Source organism: Coloeus monedula (genome assembly GCF_965178545.1).
Source record: "Coloeus monedula genome assembly, chromosome: 3".
Taxonomy (NCBI): domain Eukaryota; kingdom Metazoa; phylum Chordata; class Aves; order Passeriformes; family Corvidae; genus Coloeus; species Coloeus monedula.
In genome coordinates, this window is record NC_138783.1 from 17,509,662 (window position 1) to 17,528,058 (window position 18,397).

The 18,397-nt window shown below is 37.5% G+C and overlaps 1 protein-coding gene across 1 annotated transcript in view; it reads left to right on the forward strand.

The window, feature by feature from the left end:
* LTN1 (listerin E3 ubiquitin protein ligase 1) overlaps nt 1-12,294 on the forward strand; it is a 33,322-nt gene extending 21,028 nt beyond the window's left edge. The window contains exons 19-29 of the mRNA XM_082279027.1: nt 1,719-1,877; nt 2,948-3,092; nt 4,170-4,383; nt 4,658-4,895; nt 5,703-5,777; nt 6,603-6,789; nt 7,230-7,401; nt 8,717-8,937; nt 9,468-9,662; nt 10,311-10,478; nt 11,274-12,294. Of these exons, the coding sequence (XP_082135153.1) occupies nt 1,719-1,877; nt 2,948-3,092; nt 4,170-4,383; nt 4,658-4,895; nt 5,703-5,777; nt 6,603-6,789; nt 7,230-7,401; nt 8,717-8,937; nt 9,468-9,662; nt 10,311-10,478; nt 11,274-11,336 (1,837 nt within the window). The 3' untranslated portion in view covers nt 11,337-12,294. The remainder of the gene's footprint in view (nt 1-1,718; nt 1,878-2,947; nt 3,093-4,169; nt 4,384-4,657; nt 4,896-5,702; nt 5,778-6,602; nt 6,790-7,229; nt 7,402-8,716; nt 8,938-9,467; nt 9,663-10,310; nt 10,479-11,273) is intronic.
* Nucleotides 12,295-18,397: the final 6,103 nt, after the last annotated feature.

The window sequence follows — 18,397 nt, forward strand, 5'->3', positions numbered from 1 at the left end:
CTTTTAGATAAAACATTTTTACTATAAATGTTGCTTTTCCTAGAAAGAAATGCTTTCTCAGTTTGCCTATTTCTTCTAGACTGTTTGGCATAGTAGTTTTCTGTGTCATTCAGAGAGTACAAGCTCTGCTGTCAGGTACAAAATTAGAACTAAAAGATTTAGGCTGATATTACTAAAAGCATCTTGATGTTGCTGTACTTCTAGTTTGTTCTATCTTATATAAGCACATCTGTAAATATGAAAGTTTTCCATGAACCATTTAGGCTTTACACAGCATGCAAAAATATTACTATTGTCAGCTGCTCATGATTGTCTTTAGATGCCTTGCCAAGAATTCTTTCACAGTTTACATATAATTTTTGAGTAGCTCCTCCAACTGAAAACTGCACTAGATTAACTGTCTGCAGCTGTGGAAAATTACTTAAGAGGTAATTGAGATGTACAATAATATTACTTTAACTATGGCCACTTAATTTGGGTCTATGTTTTCACAAACTTGCTGCTTTTCAAGAAAATTATTTGGAAATGCTCACACACAGTCCTTCTATCTGTATGAATTAGATGCCATTTAAGAGGAAAGTAATTTCTGTTTTTGTCTCTTACTGCTTTTGTGTGTTCTTGCACACACTCTTATTGATCAGTCTATATGAAAACTGAAGTGTAGGTTTTGTAACAGAACTGTGTGTACTTAAATTGAAAAAGACCATATTTGGTTACTTTAAACTGTGGGCATCTGTCCCTTGGCAGTGTTCTCAGGATTTCAGATGAGTTCTTCAAATGGGTGTTCTTCAGGTATGAAAATTGTCAGTGTTAAGTGTCATGCGGCAATTGAGAGGAATCTTAAAAATCTCTGCTGTGAAAGTTTCCTACTCTTTCATCGTAGTTGAAAGAGATGGAAACTCCTGGCTTTTTAAGTGAACCAGTGAGGCAAACAAATGTGTCTCTGAAACTTTAAGCAGAAGAAAATGGAAGAATCCTCACTCCTCCTCTGTTGTGGAGGCCTTTTCTTTGTAATCAGCATTTCCCTTCTACTACTTCTCAGTTTTCTAGGGATTCCTGAGCAGAATATGTATGTCCAAATTCACATGAAGTAGGACGTAGGTTGTAGGCTTACCATTCCAATGGTCTCTTTCTTTTCAGGTCGGGAAAATGCTGCTAAAGTTGTTTAAGTGAAGCAGGGCTTTGGTTGGTTTTGCTATGCATATGTGATACTTTACGTTATGTCTTTGTCAATGTGCTTGTTTGCAATGTTCATTTTCTCCAAGAAATCTAGATAAATACAGTTCTTCTTAAAAATGGTAAACAGTACTAATGCAACAGTTGTACTCCACTCTAAAAGTAAAAATTAACATTCCAACTAGGACTCCAATTAACATTCCAGTAATATTAGAATTCACAACTTTCAGTTGCATTGTATTAATTATCTGTCCAAATTATTGCTTAGCATGCTGTATTTTTAGTAACACAAAGAAATTCCAATCTTAGCAGGTATTTTTCCTTTTTTAAAATTTTATGAACTATCACTTAATCTTATACTAGGTGTTTTTTTTTAAAAGTTTGGATTGGATATATTACTATAATTTAACAATGACATCTGTGGGTTAAGTGTTCAAAGAAGAAACCTTAGGTATTATCCGAACTGTCCTATGATATTAAAGTTAAGTTCTGTTGACACACATTCTAATATTTGTTTTGTCTTGATAATTAAGACTATGAAGTATACGTTTTTATTATGTCATAGGAGCATTTGGGTGTCTTTCCATTTTGAACTCCTGCTTGAAGGATAGAAGTATTGATTGTGATCATCTACTACCTGCAATACTGAAAATCATAATATCTTGGAAAAATGATAATGAGGACAGCTTTCTCTTTAGCTGGTGGGTGCAACTTTGAGATAATTTGACTTTTTTTTTTATTTCTAAGACAAAAGTTTAAAAAATACAGACTAGTAATTAATTCAAACAAAATCAATCTGTACAACTGCTGTCTACTTCTCTAATATTACATATTTAAGCTTTTGTAGGACCCATGGTTTTAATATCTCATTTATTAGGTATTTACTAACTCGTGCTGCAGAAAATTACCTGTGTGGTTGAAGGCTGGGAAACTAAGGAGCTTTTGAAAGATGTCAGCTGTTTTCAAATGCATTCAGAACAGACCAGCTTTTGTAGCTGTTGCTGGATATTCAGTTCCAAGTTCTGATTGCTTATTTTGGCAGCAGGAAGAAAACTTGCATACCAAACTTAAGTCTCTGTCTTTTAAAATTCTGGACCCAAAAATGTAACTTGTAAATCTTCGAGCAAGGAGTGAAAATATACTGAGATTTATTTGTCTTGACTATAGTGAGAAAAATCCAGGCAACAAAGTTTCAAAATAATCGTAAAACTGTAGAGTGGTCTGGGTTGAAAGGGACCTCAAAGCTCATCCAGTTCCACCCCCTGCCATGGGCAGGATCACCTTCCACTAGACCAAGTTGCTCCAAGTTCCATCCAGCTTGGCCTTCAACACTTCCAGGAAAGGGGCAGCCACAGCTCCTCTGGCAACCTGTGCCAAGGCCTCACCTCCCTCACAGGGAAGAATTTCTTCCTAGTAATCTAAACCTATAATGTATAATATTTGGACACTTGAGGGCTAATATTTTTTCCTAAATCACTAACTTAAAATGATTATTTTTCTTGCATTGATTTAATTAAAATTGCTAAATTTTGTAGTTTATGTAAGTATATTGCTTGAACAAATGTGTAAATTGTACAAATTTCTGAATCTGTAGTTTAGGAATCTTACTTCAATTTGGCAGCTAATGTAGCACTCTGCCTTTGAAAGACAGAAAATCAAAAGCGCATAGGGCAGAGCGTGGTGGTTCTGTGCGGAGGAGTGAAGGCAAGAATATAAATACTCATGTCTACAACATCTAGCTATATAAGCTTTGGTTGTATTTTTATTACAGCAATCTGAAAGAAACAAGTGCTCAATTGCTTGGTTTCAACATTGAGATGATGCGTTACCTTCCCTTGTTGCTGAAATACTCCACAGCTCCTTTGGCTGATAACGAGTGGGACTTTCTGATGTGCTCCATGCTGGCTTGGTTAGAGGTAATATGGAAGCATTTTCACTTTTAATGTACTTACCTTCTTGATTATTCCCTGTATATCACATGGACACTGTAGTAATCTCAGCATACCAAATACTTGACACAATGTTAAAAAGAATTGCACAAAATCCTGTTTATATTGGACTTTGGAGAAAGGTCAAATGTGGTTTAAAAGCACAAGCAATAATACTGTCCTCTTTCTTTTTGTGTTTGGAGATAAAATCAGCTCACTCTTCAAGTAATATGATATTTAATAATGACACTGGTAATTGGAGAATAATTCTGAAATATGTCTGCTGTAGGTCTCTATGTTGAAAAATTATATTCCTTCACGACACAGTCTAACATGATACATGAAAATTAACTGAATAAAAAGCAGTGTCTGTACTTCAGTATCTAACTGATCACATGAAACATCAAAGTTATATTCTAATGCTGTTAGGAAATAGGTCAGTAGTGTCAGTAGTCAGCTGACTACTTCCTGATTTATCAAATAAAGATACAGAATCTCTCACTCTCTGTCACCTATGCACTTAGAAGGGCAGGCTGGAAACTTCATGTGACCTTTCTTGGTCTCAGGATTAATCTTACCTAATGTGCCTCAGAACTATGTATTTTATTTAAAACAAAAAAACCAGCAAACTTTTAAGAAAATCTTGTTGTGTAGACTAAGTAGGGAATATTTTAAATTGATAATGATACTCCTTTCTGAGGCAACTAGTTAGAACAAAAATAAAAAGAAAGCAGCTGTGTTGGGGGAGAGGAAATGTTCTCCTGACAGCCACTTCAATAATTTCCGGTTTTGAGTAGCATGTTGTCAATTGAATTTTCTTTTTGTCATTGTAAGGAAACAATCCATGATTCTAAGTATTGGTGATACTTGGAAATTCATTTCAGGAAGTCTTATTAAAGTACAAATCCTATTTTTAAACATGTCTCTGCCCCAAATAATTTTCAAATAGTTCTTGCAATTGAATCGTCTTTGAAATTACACTTACTGGTGTAGATGGAAATGTGAAACATATTTTAAAGCAAATTTATGGCTAAGGATTCTTCCTCTTTGTTTATTTCCTCCTAGACAACAAGTGAAAGCCGTTTGCTTTACCATGTCCCACTTGTGCAGATTTTTGCTTGTGTCAGTTGTGACTTGGCATCTGCCCTTAGCGCTTACTTTGAGGCTGCAACTCCTGACAGTACTGCAAGTCTTCCTAGGAACTTGGTCAGTGAGTGGCAAGAATTCTTTTCTGAGGGAATTCACAATTTGCTGCTACCTTTGTTGGTGAAAATCACAGGCAAGTATATGACAAGGGGACAACAGCCAGGCTGTTCTGAAATAGAACTGAACAGACCACATTTTTGAATTTACAGGAATATTATGTAAATGGAGTTTATAACAACTCAGTTTTTTTAACACTTACATGCTAATTAGTAAAGTAATTGCATGTAACATAGAGATTGTTAAGATAAGATGGAACCTGCCAAGTGCAGTCTTGAGCTGTTTCCGGCAGAGCTTGTTTATGGTATCATCCATACGTTCTGCATCACAGCTTGTCTTCTTTTAAATAGGAGAAACCAAAAATGCATCAGGCGGCTCTTTTCAGAACTCTGTGTTAACATCTTTGGGTGAAGCTCTGACTTACGTCTCAAAGGAGCGGTTGTTAAACCATAAGCTGCCACCGAAGTTTGTTGCAGGCCAGAAGACAAATCTTCCAGATAAACTCCAGACTCTGCTGAACACACTCTGTCCGTTGTTGCTTTTCCGGGCTCGACCTGTACAGGTTTCTGTCTACCATATGCTGCATAAGTAAGAAGCAACACATTTCTCACTCCTGTCACCTCTCAACCTTCCTGCCTCTTTTTTTTTAAAATGTATTATAGAATATGCACTTGTAGCAAAATCATGTTCCATTATGGGAGAAAATCCTTAACTGGACAATTTGTGTTCTTTTTTGGAGGACGCTATATAAAACTATGAATGCTAAAGTTAATTGTATTAGTAGACTTAATAAAGGTGTTTATTTTTAGCCCTTATTTTAGCACTCATAGAATCCTAAAATGTAAACAGAAATATTCCAGGTTTGATCTGGGCCTGGCACTACCATTAATTAGTATGACGTTTTTATTTTCACTAATTTAGGTAAGAAAGTGAATATAAATAGGTAATATTCTTGTGAACTTCCTGCATATTTCTGATACCTAAAGAGACAATACAGAATTTGAAAAATAGTATGTGCATTTAACTCTCCAAAATGCAGAGTGCAAGGCAGGTGGCTTAAGCCAGCCACCATTATCTTTCACTTACACTGAGGCATAAAGTTGCAATAGCTTTATTCTGATAGAGAATTTTATTTTAGCATGACTCAGGAAAAGTAAGAGGTCTGGAAAGAGAAGTGAGCAAAGATACATGCTCGTTGGCTGTCACTCACGAACCATCTTTGCAATGGTGACGTCTCTTAAAGATTCTGTGTTGTCATAGAATAATTGCCATTATTTTATTGCCTGTCAGTAATGTTGACATTGATAAGCAAAGAACGATGCATCACATATATTAAAATAGTTTATTAAAAATTATTTAAAAATTAAACCTGATTTCCTTTCCATATTTCTACAGATTAATGCCTGAATTGCCTAAATTTGATGATGAAGATCTCAAGTCCTATGGTGATGAAGAGGAGGAATTGGCACTGTGTGTATTTTTTCCCTCACTTTTTATAATACTGTTTTCCATATTTTTAAAATGTGTTTTTATTAAGATTGAAATTTGCAGCAGAGTAGCTGTCAGCCAGGAGAGGTTAAAAGAAAAAAAATTGCATGGCTATGATAATAAGGTAATAAATACTTAAAATGTTAAATATTTTGGTTTTATCTGCCTTTGCACTAAAACTGGAGACAGTATTTGCAGTTATTTTTAGGTGCAGTTGCTGGACTAAGTGCAGATTTTTGCTTGTATTCAGATTGTGTCCATCTGCACAGTTAACTTCAGTTACTTGAAACTGAAAAAAATCAACCTGTGTGTTTTATACAACTTGAATCCAGTGAAGCCTGTAGTTTGAAGAGGGAATGTGGTAATTGGTTAAAATTCCTTTTTAACCTCAGGCCAATGATTAATACCTTTCCTAACTGCAGAGCTGCAAAAGGCTTTTCAACCCAGAGCCAACAGTGATTAGGAGATCCATTGTTCAGTTGCTCTTTTGTTGGTGTGACTCCAGAGAAAGCAAGCAAAGCAGCTATCCATGGTGTAGGTTAAATGAGCTCAGCCATAGACCACTTCCAGATGAAGTGATCAGCATTCAATTTAAATTTGTCTTCTAAGAAGGTAAAAAAACCAACTACCTCTTTCAGGGGAAAAAAAAAATTAAAAAGAGTAAGTTTTCCTATAATGAAAGGCTCATTTTATGTTCTGCATGCATGGCTTTACTTTCATGACGTTTTAGGAAGGTTATGAACATAAATTCAGTTCATGCTGTGCACAAGATTTGAGTTTACTATTCCAGATAACATTTTTCCACAGATCACCTCCAGCAGCTCTTATGTCTATCCTGGCCACTCAAGAACTCTTGCTAGAAAACATCCTGGAATGCATTCCGGTTGGAGAATTTGCAGTTATTCAACCCCTGAGCGATGAGTTCTGCCTTGTTCTAGGATATCTTCTCACTTGGAAGTTAACATTAGCTTTCTTTAAAGCAGCTTCTTCTCAGGTATATATTCAGAATAATTTCTTTTTAACTGAATTTCTTAATCTACTTACTTAGTTTCAATCTTGAAGTTTCACCAGCCTTTTTATTCTTTTAATTATGTAACTTCTTATTCCTTGTTTTTGTGAAATTAGTGGAATTCTGAAAGTATCAATAGACTTAGACTTCTGCACCACTGTTGTTGAAAATGGTAAAATTAGAGCAATGAAGAAGTAAGATTCATTAAAAGATGACTCTTTTTTGCATTTTCAAACAAGCTTGGTACATATTACAATCTTCTAATCATTCAAAATGGTGCAGAGAACTAAACTTCTCTTCTAAACACTAGTTCTGAATCACAGTGTTGTTCTTCCTCCCTGCAAGGATATATTTGTATTACTTACAGAGTAAGCTGTATTTACTGTGTTGTGGTTTTTTTGTGATTTTTTTTTTAATGCTACCAGCTGCGAGTTCTCTACTCACAATATCTTAGAAGAACTAAAAGCTTGAATAAACTGCTTTATCACTTGTTCAGGCTTATGCCTGAAAACCCTGTCTTTTCTGGGCCAACTTCAGAAGTTCCGAATAAGGACACAAAAACCTTCTTTACTGAAGAACTTCATTTAGATGTCAAAGGTTAGTAAAGGTTGTATTTGTGCATTTGAGAGAGTTGTTATATTTAAATAGGCTTTTTTGCTTAAAAATACTTATTTAGAAAATCTTACCTATAAAACAAATACACAGAGAGACAAATATATACCTGTGTTTAAAAATCTTTGGCTAACACTCCCGATATGAAACTTAACCAAAGTTGACATGTTTGTCAGAGAAACCAAGAAAAACAAAACCCAGGGATAATACATTACTACTATTGAATCCTGAACGTGAAGATTCCAAAACACTAAAAATGTGAGATCTATTCTGGGACCATTGCTTCTAGATATATTTTTTTAATACTAAATAAGATTTCTGTATTTTCTTGTATTTCAATATAGAAATTCAAAATATTAGAAAATATTTTAGTATATATTATTAAATGTTTGAGATGTTAAATTGTGTGTTGTTTTTGTCATGCTGTTCAGAAGACGCAGTTAATCAGTGATGATGAGAGAAGATATGCTGCTTTCTTTAGCTGAGAAACATGAAAAAAAGAACGTTTTTGAAGTCCCTTCATTAATTTTTTTTTTTAATGTAGCTATGCAGGTATAAGCAAGGAAATGGAGTTTCCATTTCTTAATTTTTTGCTTGAACATCACTGTACGTTGCAGAACAATTTATCTGGATGACAGTAAGAAAGAATTACTAACATGACATCCCAAGGGAAAGATTTCCCTTATCTCATCACAGAATCATTAAGGTGGAATAGACCTATGGGATCATCCAAGTTCACCTTTTGACTGAACGCCACTGTGCCCTCTAAACCATATCACAAAGTGCCCTGTCTGCTTGTTTTTTGAACACCTTCAGGGATGGTGACTCCACCACTTTTCCTGGGATGCCTGTTCCAGTGCTTTTCCACTCCTTCAGCAAAGAATTTTTTCCTAATATCCAACCTGAACCTCTATTAGGGGAGCTTGAGGCCATTTCTATACATGCCTGCAAAGCTCAGCTGTCCTCCAAACATCTTACTGTTCGTGTGCTCCAAAGTGAATGTTTTTTGATTCTTCAATATAAAATTATGGTTGCTTTCTGGTGTCCATTTGGAGTTCAGTCTCTAAATTAGAAGGTGAGTTCCAAGGTGTGGACTTTCATGCTAAGGAGCAAAAAAACCAGCCTTGTGAAGAAGGGCTGAGTCAAACAAGCCCTTAGAATAGCAATAATAGGAACGTGTACATGAAATTCCAGTTACCACACTTATACTGGAATCAGAATTTTTGTATGTGGTGTGGAGGCACCATCATCCGTGACTAATGTACTAAGAGTATTTCAACACCTTTTTTTTCCCTCCCAGGGACGGGGGTGCTGTCATCCCAGATCCCACACTTGGCCTGCTCTGTGTACCATATAACGCTGAAAGACCTGCCAGCCATGGTGAGGCTGTGGTGGAATAGCTGTGAGAAGCGTGTCTTCAATGTTGTGGATAAATTCACAAGCAAGTATGTCAGCAGTGTGCTCTCCTCCCAGGAAATATCTTCCGTTCAGACTAGCACACAGTTATTTAACGGCATGACAGTGAGTAAGACTTTTTGTCCTTTCTTTTTATTTGCCTGGGTTTTTTGCAAACGTTTCAAGAAATTTTGCTTTTCAGAACTGGACTGTACTTCTGAGTGTTTTATACGATTGCAAATTTGTTGTTCTAAATGACTGATTAAACATAATTCTGCTTGGTATCAATATATTAAATTGATGTTTATTAATATTCTGCTTAGAAAAAACAGAAAGAATGGGTTTTAGGATGTTGGAGAAGTTGAGGAAATAAGTGGAAGGTACTGCTATCAATATGCTATTTTTTTTTGTTTTATTAAAAAATATAATCAGTAGATTTAAAACTGGCTGGTAATTTCTTTTAGTTTGCCAAGATATGAGTAGATTTTTGTTTTCTTTGAAAAAACGTTTACCTGATCTAAGAAAATAATTTCATGTGTATAATAATGTATTTATAGTTTATATATATATATATATATATACACACACACACACAAAGACTGGAGATGGTGAGTATCTCTCTGTGGCATTTTTTAATACGTGTATTTTTTTCAAAGGTAAAAGCTCGGTCTGCAGCACGAGAGGTCATTGCAACTTATTCCGTTGATGATATCTTTATTGAACTAATAATACAGCTTCCATCAAATTATCCACTGGGATCCATAACAGTTGAGAGTGGAAAGAGGGTTGGTGTGGCTGTACAGCAGTGGCGCAATTGGATGCTACAGTTAAGCACGTATCTTACACATCAGGTGAATTTAAAGAAAGCTCCTAGTTTAGAAAACTGAAGAAGTCCTTATAGCAGAAAGATATTCCTAGAAATGCAGTACTGTATAGATCTGTGTAACAGACCTCATCAGTAGATCGCAAAGGCCTTCATAGAATTGGGTCATTCCTATCATCTGCTTTTCTCCAGATACATAAACAGAGGTAAAATGATCAGCCTATAAGGTCCTGATAAATCCAGGGCCCAAGATGAAAATTTATATCTCTTAAGATGTGGGCCAGTGTTTGTCCTGTGTGGCAGTACCATGTCAACTCTAATTTGAAAAGAAACCCAAAAAAATAACCACCAATAAAAATCAAACCAAAAACTCAGTCCATAGAATTCTCTAAAAGACTGATGATAGCTGAAATTGCATCATCTGTGGTTAGAACAAAACAAAGCAGTGATTGAAAATTTCAAAATCCCTTTTTAAGTTCTCCTGAATACAGTCTTCCTGCTCTGATGAATACTCCCATTTCTATAGATCAGAGTATTATAAATTATGCACTGCATGTATTGCATGTAATTTCAGATTATAAACCCTTCAGGCTTTGTTTCCTTCATGTTTTTATGACTACAACAGGAATAGTCCAAAGGAATTCTATGGTATTAACAGCTCTTTTCCCTCTGTTAGAATGGAAGTATTATGGAAGGCTTATCTTTGTGGAAAAATAATGTGGATAAACGTTTTGAAGGCGTTGAAGATTGCATGATCTGTTTTTCAGTCATTCATGGTTCAAACTATTCTCTTCCCAAAAAAGCTTGCAGAACATGCAAGAAGAAGTTTCATTCAGCTTGCTTGGTAAGTAGCTGGAGTAAATCTTTTTAAGTACGCAAAATATCATAGAATTGTAGAGCAGTTTGGGCTGCAAGGAACCTTAAAGCTGATCTGTTCCAACCCCCTGCTATGGGCAGGGACACCTTCCATTAGACCAGGCTGCTCCAAGCCCCATCCAGCCTGGCTGTCCATATAGTTTAAACCAGAAACTTCTACTGTAGTACCAACAATTTTCCCCTTTGTCATTGGAGTATCTGGGATTACCTGAACTCATAAATTATTTCTGTAGATTTTGTACTAGGATATAAGGGCAGGTAATGAGAGAGGAGCTGCTACACGATGTGTGTCTAATATGTGTGTATGCAAATGCATATGTACATATACACATGCATACATGCACGAGTGAAAAGGGTTTTTTTACTGTTTCTTGCTGGGTTTTTTAAAGTATAGTTAATGTTTTGATAGTTACATTCACAGAATCACAGAATTAACTAGGTCAGAACAGACCTTTGAGATCATCAAGTCCTACCTATGACATAACACCTCCCTGTCAGCTGGACCATGACACTTAAGTGCCACATCCAGTCTTTTCTTAAATATGTCCAGGGACAGTGACTCGACCACCTCCCTGGGCAGCCCAGTCCAATGCCCAATCACTCCTTCTGTGGAGAACTTCTTCCTAATGTCCAGTCTAAACCTCCCCTGGTGCAGCTTAACAACACAGATCCCTGGCAATAATGGTTATTATTGATGATCTGCCAGTGTTTCTGATACTCAGCTTGCCTTTGTATATTAAACAGCTGTATTTCTCTTTTTCAGTACAAATGGTTTTCATCCAGCAACAAATCCACCTGTCCGCTCTGTCGAGAGACATTCTTGTGAAACAAAATGCTCTTTCTTCTTTCTGTGAGCTAAATAACAAATAAAGAGCAGGCAATAAACTGTATGTTGAAAGAAGTAGACTATTTGGAAATAATGTCAGTTACTTTAAATTCTTCACTAGTGGAGTATGACACATATTTACCTCTGGACTGGCTTTTTGTAAGTTTGAAGATTCTTCTTTGATACAAAGAAATATATAACAATAATTTATTTTAATTGGTATATTTTTAAGATGTATTAAAAATTTCAGAAATAATGCAGAGTTATGTCTAAAAAGTGGTGTTTAAGCCACAGCATAGTTGATTAAAACCTCTTATTTTATGCATATTCTAACATGGTGTTATGTAATTAACCCAGATGATATCTCTTAATATGACATCTGAATATAACATAGGTGGTATAAAGATTTGATTTTTGATTATAATGCATTCATAATAGCCCCTTTTATGGGGGAAGAAAGAATGTCGTTGCTGTTAGACATTAAGGCATGAAACTATGCTGATAATCTGTTAAAGCATAAAATTTAAACATAGCCTGTTGTAATAAAGTGAATTTTCACCTTTCAAAGTTTCTTTTTCCCAAAACTCCTCAACCATCCAGTAGCCTAAAATCATGAAAACCCAGAAGCCCCACTAAGTAGAGAGACCACAATCATTCCTGCATGACAATGAATGACACCATCTATTTATTGCTGATTGGCTTTTAAAGAGAAGGCAGACATACTGATCAGTCCTTGTTTGTCTTCATGAGCTGGCAAAATAGCTATCACTGAATGTCCACTGTACTTCCACTGTCCTAGAATAATAAGGACTCTCAAGTGAACATGCAGATGCATCAGAATTTAAGAGCCTTCAACTATACATTTTTTTCATGCCTTTTTTTTTTTAACAGTGGTAGCATACTAGTATATTCCAGCTTGGATGGTATTTGCGGTGGGTTTCTTTGAAAAGTCAGTAGAAGTGGGGAATAAATAAATAAATTTTGTCAATCTCTGTAGTCTCTGGATTGCTGTCTCTTCCTGTGTGTGATAGACTTTTAGAAATTAGTAGTATAAATTTTTAGATGCTGAGTTTGTAGCATGCTCAACTGGCTGTACCTCAACAGCTATTTTTTTAGATTTTTAGCTGTTGATAACTGAAGTCTATATTTTTAACAGGTAATGCTGGTCTTTGAGAGGAGAAATTCCTTGAGCTTTTGTTTTGAGTAGGAGAGAATGGAAGGGATTTAAAACTGTTATCGAAAATGTCTAACTGAAAAGACAGTAGGGAACAAGCTGTATTGTTTCATAGTTACTGATACTAAAACTCCAGCATTGCCTCTGTTTCATCACTTTGGTTATTCTAAATTACTTCTTTGCAAGGTCAGTGGCTGATCTGAAGGCAGATACCTTAATACCTTTTCATGGATGAGTACTCTTCATCTAGATTACTGCATAGTAGTATCCTCCTTGTAAAAGGGAATACAGTCACCACGCTACTGCCCAGAAGATTTCAGGACAGTAAGAGCATGCCTTGAATCATGGAATTGTTAAGGTTGGAAAAGACCTCTAAGATCCTCAGGTCCAACCATCAACCCAGCATCACCTCCATGTTCACTATTAAACAGTGTCCTCAAATGCTGTATCCACGTGGGTTTTGAACACTTCCAGGAATAGTGACTTGGCCACTTCCCTGAGAAGCCTATTCCAAAGCTGGACAACCCTTTTTTCATAATACCTAATCTAAATCTCCCCTGGTGCTGTTGGAAACTTGAGGCCATTTTCTCTTGTCCTGTCCCTTGTTCCCTGGGAGCCCACCTGGCTCGACTGTCCTGTCAGGGAGTTGTGGAGAGTGAGAAGGTTCCCCCTGAGCCTCCTTTTCTCCAGGCTTAGGCCCCGCAGATCCCTCAGCTGCTCCTGGTGCTCCAGACCCTTCCCCAGCTCTGTTCCCATGTCTCAACATGCTCCAGCACTTCAATGCCCTGGTAGTGAGGAGCCCAAAACTGACCCCAGGACTGGAGGTGCCTCACCAGTGCCCAGTACAGAGGGACAGTCAGTGCCCTGGTCCTGCTGGACACACCACTGTGGGTACAGGCCAGGTGCCCTTGGCCTTCTTGCTCAGCGGGGCACACCTGGGCTCATGTGCAGTTGCTGTTGACCAACAGCCCCAGGGCCTTTCCTAACTGGCAGCTTTCCAGCTACTCTGCCCCAGCCTGGAGCACTGTATGGCGTTGTGGTGACCCAAGTGCAGGACCCTTGCAGCACAGGAAAGACCCTTCTGTTCAGAAGGACACCATTTCCTTCTGACAGAAACAAACTTGCTGATTATGCCTTGGACCTGTAAAAGTGCCTGATACTACATCAAAAGGAGCACCACTGATTCAAGGTATTAATTTAAATGTAGTATAGCTACAGAGAGGAGGAATTATATGCTGGAAGTTTTAATGGTTGTCTGAAAGCTGAAGTACAGGATTTCCAATTCAGTGCTAGTTCTGCATAAATAGATATACAGGTTTCTAATAAAATTCAGTTCCTGCCTCCACCCAGGTCACTAATCTTAGACCACAGTAAGACTAGTCACTGGCTAAAATTTAGGATTCAACCCAGCAAACAGAAGTGTAGGTTTAGCAATTAGTCTGAGAAATGGGAAAATGGATTTCTAGTCACGGCACTACTTACTTGTTACAGAACGTGAAGTAAATAGTTCAGGCTCTGTGGTGGTGCCTCCCCCTTCCCCCTCAGGCTGCACTATAATCTCAGAAATGCTCAACAGGCTCTCTTTGCTTTGATTTCTGTATCTATAGAATTGAGCTAATATTTCTTTGTGAAAAGAATAGTTTTTAAAATGTGAAAATGAGAAATATATATCTGAGGGCTAAGCATTATTTATTATTGCATGCAACAATTATACTTACATATATATATATATGCAAGTGCTGTTATACTTACATGTACAGTGCACTGGATCAGAGGATGGAAGCCCTAAAGAGAGAAAGCTCTGAAAGACTTGTTTATAACATACAGAAGCATCACAACAGTTACAGAATTAGTCAAGACAGCATTATAAAATATTTAATTATATTTCCTTTTCTTTCTTTTCACCTTACTTCATTCCTTGATTTCTCATTTAATTTCATGAAATGTAACTTCTTCATTTCATGAAATGAAATCTCGAGATTTCAATTAATATAATTTCATTAAGTTTCTGTTTATTTCACTGCAATTCATTTTGTTCCCTTTCATCTCATTATATTTCATTTCCTTTAATTATACTTCATTCCTTGATTTCTCATTTAATTTCCTTTCATGAAATGAAACTTCATTTGATGAAATTAAGAAGTTTCATTTCATGAAAGGAAATGAAATCTTGAGATTTTAATTAATATAATTTCATTAAGTTTAGATTCATTTCACTGCACTTCATTTCACTGCACTTCATTTATTTCACTTAATTTCATTAATTTCATTTCATTTCATTTCATTTCATTATATTTAATTTCCTTTCTTTTCATGTCACTTCATTCCTTGATTTCTCATTTCATTTCCTTTCATGAAATGAAATTTCATTTCATGAAAGGAAATGAAATACCGAGTTTTCAATTAATAAAATTTCATTAAGTTTCAGTTCATTTCACTGCACTTCATTCCATTTCATTTCATTACATTCCACTTAATTTTCCTTCTTTTCACTTCATTATATATTTTTTTATTTCTTTTCATTTCTCTTTGTTTCTCTGATCCAGATTGCACTTCATTGGTCTTAAACTGCACAACAAGAACAGCCATTCATTGAAGAGCATAAATGTATTTGAACAAAAAGCATGAACCTTCTCTAATGGCTTCACACGACCTGGGTATACAGGCCTTGCAGGAAGGAGGGAAAGGCTGTCCTTACAGAGAATATGTACATGTGAAACAATAGTGTTCTTGAAGATAACTTCGCAGTACTCTGCCCATACTATAATACCAAATAAAGGTAGGGAAGAGTCCAAAGACATTCAGGAGGCTGAGGATGGTTTCTGGTTACTGGTTTGAGTTCCCAGCAGTGGGTGTGTTTGTCTGGCCCTGTAGAGCTTTCACTCTGTCAGCCAGCTGAAAAACACTGCCAGGTCTGTTCAGAGCAGTCCCAGAACCACAACTGACATCTGGGGCCTGGAATGAGACTGAGCACATGAGGAAGGTGTGTCTCACCATCAAGAGGTGTGCAGGCTAGTGAAATCTAAACATGGTTTGTTTCACCCATACAGCAAGGCTGAGCCTTGACTTAATCAGATCCCCAGAGAGCCCAGTTTGACTTGGAAGAAGAGATTTTTGTAGATGAACAGGGAGTACCTCAGCACCTTACCAATATATGAGCCTCGAGAAGCAAGGCACAGGAGCTTGCGGTGGCTTCATTTTGGTAAGTAAACAGACTGTGCCTTTTGAAGCAGGGAAACAAAAGGTGATGACTGAAAGCATGTGCCTTTTAAGGTGCAGATAATCTCTTCACATGAAGATCAGCATTGCTCAGTTATCACAACTTTTTGGAAGAAATTAAAATGTTATTTCCACCACTGTAAGGCCCCAAGCAACTCATTTGATGAGAGTTTTAAAAGGGCTCACAATTGTTCATGTACTCTGAGTTAGATGCATGGGAGAAATACCGACAAGATATTCTCAAGAGGCCAAAGCAACACAAAAGACTTTACTGGCAACTTCAGAAAAATCAAGGAACTTTGACAAAAGATTTAGTGCAACGTTCAATCAACATGAAACTCCTCTCAAAGCATTAGCTTGGCCCATTCAGCTTAGCAAACTTTAAGTGCATTCGGTTTCAAGTTACTCAAAATTCCAAGAGGGAATTAGAAGAAGGAGAAAGTCAGAAAAGATACAGAAAAGCATACATATGGCTCCCAGTTCCTGGGTACCAATGATGATAGAAACTCCAAGGAGAGGTAGGGTCCAGACAATGTGATTACCTCATGTTCAGCCTTCAATACCTCTTGGCCTTCCTGGGCCCTTCCCCCAGGTGGGACTTCTGGTCATTTGGCTACTCAGGAGCTGGGCTAGGGGTTCCAGAGGCGGGTGGGGAGCATCACGTGTGCTGTGCCCCTGATTGGCACCACTGCGGGATGGGACACAGACTCTAGACGTGGGAGGTGTGGGACAGGGCACTGCCTCAACAGGGCAAGGCCTGACCTGCCCCTTCCCCCACACAGGCATCTCAAAATGTCTCAAGACATCTTTCCAGTCTTTCACAACCATCCACTGGCTTTAAAACGGGCCAGTGAATGGAAGGACTGTACTGTGTCACTTTAGGTGCTACATATTCATCCCAATCGCCTCATTGCGCCTCTCAGTAACACTGTCACATTTGATATCTCACCCAACAACGGTTGGGAACAGGGGGAACATGGCCTCACAGAATTAGGGGGTTAACAGGCTACCACAACACCAGTGGGAGGAGAGAAGTCTCCTGATTCACCTTGTGCACTCAATATATGACTGAAAAGAGCCAGTACTAGGTTAAATCACAGTGAAACCACGCAATCACAACAGTGCACAAAAGGAAACAAATAGGGTCAGGACCCATTCTGTGGGAGATGTACAGCACTTGCACAGCCTCCCTAAGACATGGTCCAAAGGCCTCCAATTTATATTACATATTTTCCTATGACTTGTCTTTCTTTTGCTATTTTTACATCAAATATTCTGTACAGGTATAATCACACAGGAAGCCCAAAGAACAGAAACAAAGCTGTACAGCTCTCAAACCCACAAACCAACGCAGAAGAAAAATAGTGAAATCTGTGGAACTAAAGGCCTGTTAATGCCAGCAAAGCACATTGCTGCGCTTCACTGCAATCTCTTCTTGCAGGGGAGAGGCGTGACTGGTTACTCCCACCAAAGCAGCCCACACAGCATACAAGCCTCTTAAAAGATTAGATGAAATGAGTGAGCCCCTAGGCAGTAAAACACATCATAGATTTCTGGTTGAAGTGTGAGAGGCTACAATAATTTTCTCTCATGCAATCTTTTCCAAAACAATACCTCTCTCAGTAAAAGAGATAGGATTATTGAATTTTGGTATGTAATGAGAAACTTGCCTACTTTCTAGTGTTTCTGGATTATGGGAAGGATAGTAAAGCTATTTAAGTTGTTAATGCACAGAAGTCTACTATGTAAATTTTACATCAGGAATTTAGACTGAAGTTTTACAAATACTACAGAGCTGAGAACTTTTGGGAAATGCCATTTCAAAGGTATTTAATACTGCAAAAAAAGAATTAGTAGCTTGCAGCTTCCTTTGTCCATGCCTTACTCATTGACAGTCTTAGTTTTCTGGAGAAGTGGTAGCTTCGGTAGACCCTCTGTTTTCTCAAGAAAGTCACATTTAAAAGGCTGACTTCACAGTGGGAAAGCAAGGCACAAAAACTCAAGTTATGTAATTTGTGGTTATCGTATGACTACCAGCTCCCCAGCTGGGGACCTCACAGATGCACATGATGGCCAAGTACCTTGATCAGAGGCTGAAAACCCCTGTGACCTACCAGCTTCCTCTTCTCTGCAGTCTGAGAACAAACTTTACTAAAATAGTGGTCCTGCATTATATGCAAGTGATGGGAAGTAATAAGCATGTTTTGATTTTGGACACTGATTTGTCATGATGAAACAAAGGTTGAGCAGAAATGGCTTCCAACACCCACACAAGGCTCTCTTCCTCCAGTGTGGTTTCTTTTCTTTCTTAGAGGGGCTACAGAGCTGTAAGCCTACAAAAGAGAAATGAAACACAAACCAGAGATAAATCAGAAGTGTTAAAGTACTCTGAGGCTGACCTCAAATTACAGAAGTGTTACCAGGAAGCAAGTGCAGAATATAAGTGAACAAAACAAGAGAAAAATTCTCCCCAAGACCCTGAAGAACTTAATGGTTTTTTGCAACTGTCTTCCAAGGGTGTAGCTCTTGCTGAAGTGCAGATTTCCACTGATGAATGTAAGCTGACCAATACTCAGAAAGAGATGTTAATTGTGCCAGGTGGTTGTGTAAGGCTCCCTCTCCTCATCTTCTGAAGGTTTGCAGCACCTGCCTGTTGCCAAAAGATACC